The sequence below is a fragment of the Rana temporaria genome, chromosome 1, assembly GCF_905171775.1.
Source record: "Rana temporaria chromosome 1, aRanTem1.1, whole genome shotgun sequence".
Taxonomy (NCBI): Eukaryota; Metazoa; Chordata; class Amphibia; order Anura; family Ranidae; genus Rana; species Rana temporaria.
This window is the reverse complement of record NC_053489.1, coordinates 99169957-99180444: the sequence shown is the minus strand read 5'-3', so window position 1 is coordinate 99180444 and position 10488 is coordinate 99169957. Positions and strand designations below refer to the sequence as shown.

The window sequence follows — 10488 nt, the reverse complement described above, 5'->3', positions numbered from 1 at the left end:
CTAATGCGATTTATTTAGAGAAGAAGAAGGAAAACTCCTCCAGGACCGATCAGATGAGTCCCAGTGATGAGTGAGGTCCAGGTCCTCATGTCCTCCTCCGGTGACAACCTTCTCCAGGTAGGTGGCGCTGATAGGTTAGTAAAGTGTAGAGAAGGAGGAGGGAGAGGAGGAGGGTGCAGGCAGCAGCACCGGGGAGAAGGAGGAGAAGGAGGAGGAGATCGCACACACTGACATTGTACAGCCTGAGAGCAACAGGCAGGAGCGGAGGCTCGGAGTGCCGGGGACTGATCGGGGACTAATCAGGGACTGATCGGTGGAGTGTGATCTCTGGACTGAACATCGCCATCATCCGGGGACAAGTTGAAGGTGTCGGAGCTGCACCAGGATGCACCATGAGGATGTCTCCCCCCTGCTACGACCCAGATATGGCTGTGAGTACCACCTGTGTGATCGGAGAGGTGTGTGTCTGGGGGACACCCCGATCTCATCGCTCCCACCTGTAGATCGCAGAGTGCAGGATTGTTGTGATTGGTGCAGCACGTTGTCCGGAGGGATCGGTGAAGTTGGTCGGTAGTTTCCAGCCATGTGGTTTGGTGGATGTGTGAAGCCAGGACTGGAAGACTTTGTAGTTGTGTCATCTCTAGGATGATTACTGTGCTAGGGCTGCTGCATCATTTTAACTTGTCAATACACTGTGCAATCTGATTGTACAACCAAACCTAAACAATCCATTCAGTTTGCATGCTATCAGACAGCACTTGGATCTAAAGCTGACCATACATTGTACAATCTCCTTTACCACCAACTATGTAGTGTGTGTGTAAGGACCCGTCTGATATCATGGAAACTGAATGAATTGTTTAGGTGTGTCATCATATGTACTTTAGGTAAATATAAAGGAGATTGTACAATCAGATTGATCCCAGGGTCACACTGCTGCGGGATTGAAATTGTGCGAGTTCGGCTAAATTTACACAATTTCATTGGGCGGTTTCCTGCACAGATGTCTATTGAAATTGCACCCGAAATCGCCAAAAGTAGTACAGAAACGACTTTTTGGGAATCGTTGCGGTGCCGCAAAGTCGGCGTCGCACCGATTCAGACAGTTCCATCGCATGCAATTTAACATGTCAAATCGCATCACTGTGAATCAGGGCTTGCAGATACGTTTGGCCAGTGTGGAAGCATCGCCCTCCAGGCAACCTTTACCCATGCAGGGTTCACTTTAAAGGATTACTTCACCTTTGGGAAAAAAAAATAATAATTTGCATATTTTTGTAGAAAATACAATGTAAGTTTTTATATATATATATATATATATATATATATATATATATATATATATATATATATTATATATAATCTCTATCCTACCTATCTATCTATCTTCAAGTTGCTCGCCGTAAGTTTGTGCAGGCGTAGCGTATGTTATTTACGCTACGCCACCGCAACTTACACGGGCAAGTGCAGTATTCACAAAGCACTTGCTCCATAAGTTGCGGCAGCGTAGCGTAAATGGGGCTGGCGTAAGCGTGCTTAATTCAAATGAGTATGAGGGGGCGTGTTTTATGTAAATGGGTGGTGACCCGACGTGATTGACGTTTTTCCCGAACGGCGCATGCGCCGTCCGTGGAATTTCCCAGTGTGCATTGCTCCAAAGTACGCCGCAAGGACGTCATTGGTTTCGACGTGAACGTAAATTACGTCCAGCCCTATTCGCGAACGACTTGCGCAAACGACGTCCATACTTAACATTGCGTACGCCTCATAGAAGCAGGAGAAACGTTACGCGGAAAAAGCCTAACGTAAACGACGTAAAAAGATGGCGCCGGGCGTACGTAAATTTGTGAATCGGCGTATCTATGTCATTTGCATATTCTACGCCGAAAACGACGGAAGCGTCACCTAGCGGCCAGCGTCAATATGCACCCTAAGATACGACGGTGTAAGACTTACGCCAGTCAGATCTTAGGCTAATGTCGGCATATCTTGCTTTCTGAATACAGATACGCCGGCGCAGCTTTGAATTTACACGGCGTATCTATAGATACGCCGGCGTAAATCAATGCTGAATCTAGCCCACAATTTTCGTTTTCTGTCAGGAGCTGGCAGAGCATTGCACCACAATCAGCGGGTCACGGGTGCAATGTCAGGCTCCTGCAGACACCTCCTCCTTTCTGTTTAAAAGCTGCAAGGATATTGGAATGGACAAGGGCACTGATCTTGGCACTCGCAGTCCATTGAAACGACAAGCCTGTCTGCAGTGGCACACAGGGCAGTTTTTTAACTTTGCCTTGTGTCATGTGTGCAGGATTTATTTACCTTCCTATCATTCCCATGTCACTTAGTTCAGCCAATGGGAGAGAAGCAAAGTCCTATTTGGAATGAGCCTCTAGAGTTGAAGTTTAAGCCGGCCATAGATGGGAGCGATTTTCCTTTCCTGCAACCAACAATCGCATGTAAAATACGACAGGTTGGTTGTACCCTGGTTGCAAATTCGGCTGGTCCCTGCTGAACCGGCCAGGATTTGCACTATGTATGGCCGGCTTTACACTGGGCTATGGCCTCCCTATGGCAGCATGGAACGGGTTGCATGCTCCTTCATATTTGGAAGTATGGGGCATTTTGTTTGGCACTGATTGCAGTGAGGGCATGATGGGAGAAAGGCATTTGCTGCTGTGAAGTTCTACATTAAACCAGTCTATTGCTTTGCCCGAATGCTGGGTACACACAGGATGTTTTTTTTTTTCCCCAACTGCACGAAAAACAACATGCAGATCCCTGTACTTACACATGCGATGTTAGTGCAGCGATCTCCCCACTAAGCCATTGTGTGTTCTGACAGAGGGTACTGCCCCCACTGCGACAATACAGGGACCAACGCTCGGTCATTGGCTGCCATTGCCTATCAGATGCTGGAAAAGCATGCTTGATTGACAGAAGCTGGTCAAGGAGTTTTACACACGGCCGGTAAGTGCCAAGGAGACCGTTTTTTGTGTGATTTTCTGCCTGGGCTTAAAATGTGTCTGGCAGAATGTGCCAACCTGTACAAGTTCTGCTTTTCACACCTTGCGCCTTACACTACTTTGTACCAAAAGCCGTCTATAACTTGTCCTTCATGCCATGTTAGAATGGACACCAAGCGCCCCATACATGGCTAAATGGAAAAACTGAACCAATTTCCCCATCCATACATTCTAGGAGGATGGAGGGATCCTCCCTGCTGTGTCTTTGTATTCTGACAGTGGGGTCTCTCCTCCTGCCAGAATACACTGATCAGCACTGTCGCCCATTGGCTGCCTGTGATGATTGAATGCTGGTTTTCCAACAGGACCATTTGACAGAAGATGTTGAATGGAGAGGACTACATGCTGAGGGTTCCTGCTGAATGCTGGCCATAAATGGATCGAAATTCGGGTGGTTCAGCAAGAACCGGAGAAATTTGGATCGGTGTGTGTGGCCATCCTTGTTGAACGGAAGTCCATTGATAGACTGACTTCGGTCATACAGACAAGCTGGATAAACTATATTCTGATGGCACCTAGTCCCAGTGTTAGAATACGGTGTCCCAGAGGGGGGAATTTCTCCATATACCTTGTTTGTCTGAATGAAGGGGAATCTGTTCATTTAAAAAAAAAATGTATTCTTTCAGCCATCAGGCTAAGTGAGGGGAAAAAAACAACAAAAAACATTTAGCCCTGGCTTACACTGCACACCACATGTGATTCGCATAGTATACCACATGTGATTCGCATAGTATACCACATGTGATTCGCATAGTACACCACATGCGATTCATTTTGAATGGGTCAAATCGCACCACATCCACATAAAATGGTGTGAGCAGCTTTCCTTTTTTTTTTGCACTGAAACCGAATTGCATGGCTGTGAACACTGGTTCAGACCAACGCACTGCATTTTGTGATCTGCTCTTGGGGTGTCATTTTCTTTTATTTGACACCCACTGCAGATCGCCTGAACACAGTGTGATTGCTATGCGGTGTGGGAAATGCACAGGAATTCCCGCAACACTTTAGTGCAAACAACCAGGGCTTATGGCCAGTTTTAGATTATTGTTATGTTTACTCTACAGGCTGAATAAAGAAAATGTAAAGCTGGGTATATACAGCCTGAAGATTGGCGTGTTCAGGAGGAACTGGCCAACTGTCACTCTGAGAGTGCCCTTGTCAGTTCAAACCAAAGCTGGGGTATACACGGGGAACATAGGTGTATGCAGCCTATTGCATTAGGGTGTGCACCCCAAATGTATTAAAACATGGACTTGTCAGAAGAGCAGAGGTTGGTGTTAGTAGGGCCGTGGACAGTGTCGGTAGCTTTTTTTTTTTTCCGGGGGGCATTGGTGGAATATCAGCAGGGGGTAATCTGCACCTCAAGCGGTGATTAAGAGTGTGCCCAGGCACATCCGGCACACCCCCCTGTGCATGCCTATGAAGGGGAGGTATTTGTTTGATTGAATTAAAAAACCTGTGTTAGGAGAAATTCTTTGCAGATGGGGCTCATTCAGGCAGGCGGCGGGAGTGCAGCCAGGCCCGGATTTACCCCCTTTGCCGCCCCAAGGCCAGGTCCTTCGATGCCTGCGCAGTACAGGGGGGACATTATCCGCCGGGGGACTTTTTCGGCAGGACACTGAGAAGCGGGGGGGGGGGGGTGTTGCTGCCAAAAATGACATTGAGCATTGGGTGGTGCTGCTGCCGAAAATGACATTGAGAACCGGGAGGGGGGTTGCTGCTGCCAAGAACTATCTAACCTCCTCTTCCCTCTGTTTTTTCTCCTCTCACCATCCGCATGACAGGGGGGAACTCCCGATATGAAAGTAAAAGTGTCCTCTATTCTGAGCCGCAGTGCCGCCCCTGCACCCACTGCCGCCCCGAGGCCTGGCCTTGTTGGCCTTGTCTGGAATCCGGCCCTGAGTGCAGCATACAGGTACAGCTAAATGTAACCTCATGCTATGGCCACATACATACTGGGCGATTTACCTGCATCCAGGCCCTCCATCCCTGGATGTAAACTGTCTGCCCTGGGCTGGTCAGAGCCCCTAATTCCATGAGTGGCAAACAGCGGCAGTGACAGCCATTCATTTGTACTGGGTACTCGCCTGGCTGCAGCTGCACACAGAGTATACTGTACATGGAGGTCGTTTCTTTGCAGATTCGTACCTGTGTCCCCCATCTAAATGGGATCTTAGATACTCTGAACGCATGTAAACGCTTATACATTTAAGACCAGAAGAAAGCATTCTGGGAAGTATGAGAAGTATAAAGTTTGTTTAGACTAGGTTCTTGGATCTGATTGTCGAGTGTGATTATGTAGTGCGACTTGGTTGCATTTTGTATGCCGTTTGCATATTCTGTGGGGCCAAAATTGAGCTGGAATCGCACTGAAGTAGTACAGGAACCTTTTCTATAATTGCTCTGTGCGGAGTTCCATTTATGTGAATGAGCACCAGTAAAAAACAATGTGATGTCTATTGACATGCGATTCTATGCGACTCAAATCGCATCAGAAATTGCACTAGTGTGAGTGGAGCCTCATACTTCCCAAATAATTTTTTTCTGCACTAAAGGCCTAGTTTACACAAGTGCCGGCACCCATACTGTATGAACGAGGCATTGATCGTTGCACCCGGGTTCCTCCCCTAGCTGCGTGGAGACAGCCTATGAAAGTGAATGCAGACACAAGGTTGTACAGTAGAGCTGCACAATTAATCGTTAAAAAATCGTGATCTGGATTTACCCCCCTGACGATCTCCAACGCAGAGTTTGCCGATTTATTCATATAACAAGTGAAGCGACTTTATCTGCTCACTCGGCTGTCAAAAGAACATATCCGGGCAGCCTGCCAAGTTCTTAACAGGAAACATTGTAACTAACACTTTCTTAGATCAAAGGGATAAACTTGTGTGTGTGTAAAGAAAAAATCTGGGCAGTCTGGCAAGTTTTTAACAACATCAAACATTGTAACAAACGTCCTCCTTGGATCAAATTTCTGTGTGTAAATGCAGGAATTTTAACCACTTGAATTCAAAATCTTTTTCTGACACTTGTTTCTTCAGTTAAAGTGGGGTTCCACCCGCAATTTTTTTTTTTAAATTTATTTAAATGTCAGCAGCTACAAACACTGTAGCCGCGATGTCGGCTGCCCCGAGTCCGATCCCTCGATGCTAGCAGCTTCTGGCGCCGCCATCCTCTGTAAGGTAAACGGGCAGTGAAGCCGTGCGGCTTCACTGCCCGTTTCCTACTGCGCATTTGCGAGCCGCGCGGCTCTTTGTGAATGGGCCGGCTGCTCTCTGGGATACACACAGTTCCCAGAAGGCAGCGCGCCCCATTCACAGGAAGACACCGCAGGAGGATGGAGGAAGAAGACCCACCGCTGACGAAGAAGAGACAGATTACAAACTTCTGCATGGCAACCGCTATTTCTGGTTAGTATAAAAAAAATTTTTTTTTTTTTTTCAAGCATAATTTTTCTTTTTTTTTAGCAGAGCAGGAAAGTCGCTCATCCATTCATTATATGTAATTGCCTCTCGCATCAGCACTGCTTCAACATTTTGATAAGTATCTGGTTAAAATGAGATGAGAAGCAGGGGTGTGCTGGGTTTATTCTAAACGGCTGCTATCACGGCCGCTGTCTGCTGACTTTTTTTTTTCCCAGTGGAGGAAGTCGGTGGCGGCCGCCGATTGGCTGTTACTGGCCGCGCTGCATTCTGGGGTTTGTAGTGTGGAGGCAGAAGCGGGACGCGCAGCACGTCAGGGGACAAATGAAGCTCTCCTTGGCCAGGCGAGGGGACAGAACAGAGCCGAGTGCTCCGCTGGTGGGCACTGATGAGGTGGCAGACTGGCAGTGAATGACACTGATGAGCTGTACTGGTGGGCACTGATGATCTGGGACTGATGTGATGCACTGGTGAGATGCACTTGTTGGCACTGGTGAGATGGCACTGATGGACACCAATGAGGTGGCACTTGGTGGGCACTGATAGGCTCACTGATGGGCTGGACTGGTGGGCACAAATGAACACTCATAGGCGGCACTGGTGGACACTAATGAATACTGATAGACTGCACCGGTGGGCACTGATGTGGCACTGACAGGCTGAACTGGTGGGCACTAATAGGCTGCACCCCACCCTAAACAATAACCTCTGCACCCCACCTCTCCACCCTAGATTTGCTGAGATGAAGGGGAAGAAAAAAAAAAAAGAACGCTGCAAAAATTGGCAACCTATATCGGCCACCCCGATTTTTACATATCGGCATCGGCCAGAGTAAAACCCATATCGGTCTACCTCTTATAATAAAAAATCGTTTTTTGATGGGGAAGGTTTGTTCTATGGTGCTCAATGTGTTAAACTATAAAATGCTGAGAGTTGAATACTACTTTAAGGTAATGCAGACTCCTACTTGCATTTCTCCCGTTCAAAGTTTGTCCTTTTCCCAGGGAATGTGTTGGGCTGACGAGGCTTATTCTCAATCATTGATCCATAAAGGTCAGACTTTCCACAATGTCGCCTGCATAGTTCCTTTAGTAGTTTTTATACCCTGCTGGAATTCTTTTGGCTTTATTGTAGAATGGAGATTACATAAGGTGTGGCGTTTTTAGCGGAGGCCGTGTTCCGGTCGCCGTGTGTCCATTGGCGGAGGAGGGGAAGGCTCCTGCCATGCTGACACAGTCATTAGTAAGAAATCTTATCAGCTGTGTCAGAGATTGGAATGACAGAGCACAGTTTGACTGCCTTGTCTAAACACAATCACTCAGATCAGGAAGGATCTTACAGGGCGCTGCTGTCCTTGGACCCACCTTGACCAGAGTCCCCCCATTCTATAGAAGATAATATGCGAATGACTTGCATTGTATGCATACGCAGATAACATCACTATATATCATTCAGCTGAACTCAAATATTGTCTAAATACAAGAGGCATGCTTATTCTTACTTAACCCATTGGCACCGGCCACACAGAAATGTGCGCCTGGTCCTTGGCACCGAGGGGCCGCATATTTGCATGGATTGCAGTCCAAACAGCTGTGGCTAGAGAGCGCGCAGTGCATGCTCCCAACACAGTTACCGGCGATCGAAAAGTGGCCAGGGGGAAGTGCGCATGCGCTGCAGAACAGCTGAGTTCACAATCGGCTATTGTCGCGCGTGGCCGAAGCACGTTCATGTAGGTGAGGGGGGCGGATATTTACTTGAAGGGGTCAGATATTTCAATGATGGGCAGTGCGGGGGGTGGAATTTTTATCGATGGCCAAAGAAATCTGCAAAATAAATCATTATCTGCTATTCATTTTGAATGCTTGCAGGGAGTGTTTAGTCCAGGGATCTTCAAACTACGGCCCTCCAGCTGTTGCGGAACTACAAATCCAATGAAGCTTTGTAAAACTGACATTCACAGACATGACTGAGCATGATGGGAAATGTAGTTCCTGAACAACTGGAAGGTCATAGTTGAAGGGCGGCTTTTTCTTGATTGGATAAAGATTTATTTAGTAGATTTGTTTGGCCATCGATAAAAATTCCTCCCCCACCTCTGTTCATCATGTAAATATCTGCCCCTCTCCTACATGAACGTGCCTTGAAAAGGCGAGACAACAGCTGATGTAAACTCAGCTGTTCTGAGGGTCCATTCTGCGCTCGCGCAGTTCCGGCCGGACATTTTTCAATAGGGGGGAATTTCTCGACAGGACACCGGCCACGCACAAATATGCGCCTGTTCCTTTGCACCAAGGGGCAGTGATGTATTTAGGTTTTGTGCTGCCCTAGGCCTGACTTAACTCGTGCACCCCTAATTCAAATATGACCCACCCCATCCTGTCAAGGCCACACCCCTTGCTGTTAAAGACCTGCCCTTCCCTTACTCTATCCAAAATGAAAAAAAAAAAAGTGTTCCTATAGTTCTACTTTAGGCACAAAATTCTGATAATTTTATGGAGAGAACTAAAAAGATATAACCATGCCAATGGTTCAGCAGAAAATATGTAGCACAGTGAGGAAGGTTTGTCGTCCAGGATGATAGGACAGTCAAAATTAGAAGCTCCGCCCCCCCTTCAGTTGCGGGATGCTTGCCTCTCTGCCCAGTTCGCCCCATAAGACTGGCGCTACACTAATTAGCGCAAGCCGGCGGGGACTCTTTCCGTGCTGCCCCCCTGCAACATGCTGCCCTAGGCCTTGTTGGCCTCGGCCAGGATACAGCCCTGCCAAGGGGCCACATATTTGGGTGAATTGCAGTTCAAACAACTGTGCCAAGAGCGAGAGCGGTGCGTGCTCCCAACACCGGCGCCTAACCGAAAGCACTTGGCATTTTCATATCGTGACAGCCAATCATGGCGGTCACATGCTCTTAAGCTCTGCCTCCCAGTGTCATAAATCTCTTAAGGGGCCGGGAGGCGCCAGCGTGAAAAGGTTAAATCTTGGAGTGCTTTGTGTATTAATCTGTGCAACAGCCTATATGCAAAACAAGTGTCTGAAATGCACCTCAACACGTGACAATCTGGGGGGTAGGTCGTATTTTTTGGCATTTCAGCGCATGTGTGTTGGGGTGCCATTCACAATGAAAGGCATTACAGTGCAACAATGTATGCAATGCTACGGGATCACCCTGGTGTGCACGGGCCCTTAAAGCGTCAGTAAAGTCCCCATAAAAATGCAAAAAAAAATGGTCCCCCTGCAGATTTAAGTCATAATGTACTGGTATGCACCGCATCCTAGTACATTGAGACAGATTTACCTCCAAACAGAGCCCTCCAGCGCTGTCATGGCTCCCCTGGTGCTTCCATCTTGAATGGCCCAACCACGGTGAAATCATTCCTACGCTTCCATTTGGGAGTCGCATCGCAGAGCAACAAGGAGCTTGCCATAAATGTGATCTGAGAGGCGCATGTGCGGCTCAGATCATATTACCACTAAAAGGAAAGGGGGAGATTTGACAGAAGAGACCTCCTAGGGCAGTGATGGTGAACATTGGCACCCCAGATGTTTTAGAAATACATTTCCCATGATGCTCATGTACTCTGCAGTGTAGGTGAGCATCATGGGAAATGTAGTTCCAAAACATCTGGGGTGGCAAGGTTCGCCATCACTGTCCTAGGATCTCTTCTGTTCTATAAACCCTGCCTGTCACTGGATTTTTACATTGTATGTCAAGTCAAATCCCCCCTTTTTTTTTTTTGGAGTGGGAAAGATTCAAACTCCTGACCAGATTTTACTGATATCTGAGGCTCCCTTGGAGAGATTCCTTCTCTAGCCTCGGACAAATGATCGTCCATTTTTTTTTTTGTTTCTTTGCATGCCACGCTCATTTTAAAAACCAATAGGTTAATAAGGTTCCAAAAATTCTCGTACATCGGAATACAACTTTGGGAGTGATGTCATGTTTTGTAATGTATTTTTTAGTGTCCAAGCATTCATAAAATAATATACAATTTTTTTCTTTTATTTTTTTTTTATTTTTTTTGTATATACCATACTAA

General features: G+C 47.1%; 1 protein-coding gene across 3 annotated transcripts in view; it reads left to right on the top strand.

Annotated features, from left to right (window-relative positions):
* The first annotated feature begins 216 nt into the window (after window positions 1-216).
* IQGAP2 (IQ motif containing GTPase activating protein 2) overlaps window positions 217-10488 on the top strand; it is a 416293-nt gene continuing 406021 nt past the window's right edge. For 2 of the 3 annotated variants that reach the window (XM_040341144.1, XM_040341136.1), the window contains exon 1: window positions 217-431. In XM_040341144.1, the coding sequence (XP_040197078.1) occupies window positions 386-431 (46 nt within the window). In that variant the 5' untranslated portion in view covers window positions 217-385. The remainder of the gene's footprint in view (window positions 432-10488) is intronic. The other variant, XM_040341153.1, reaches the window with a different exon arrangement.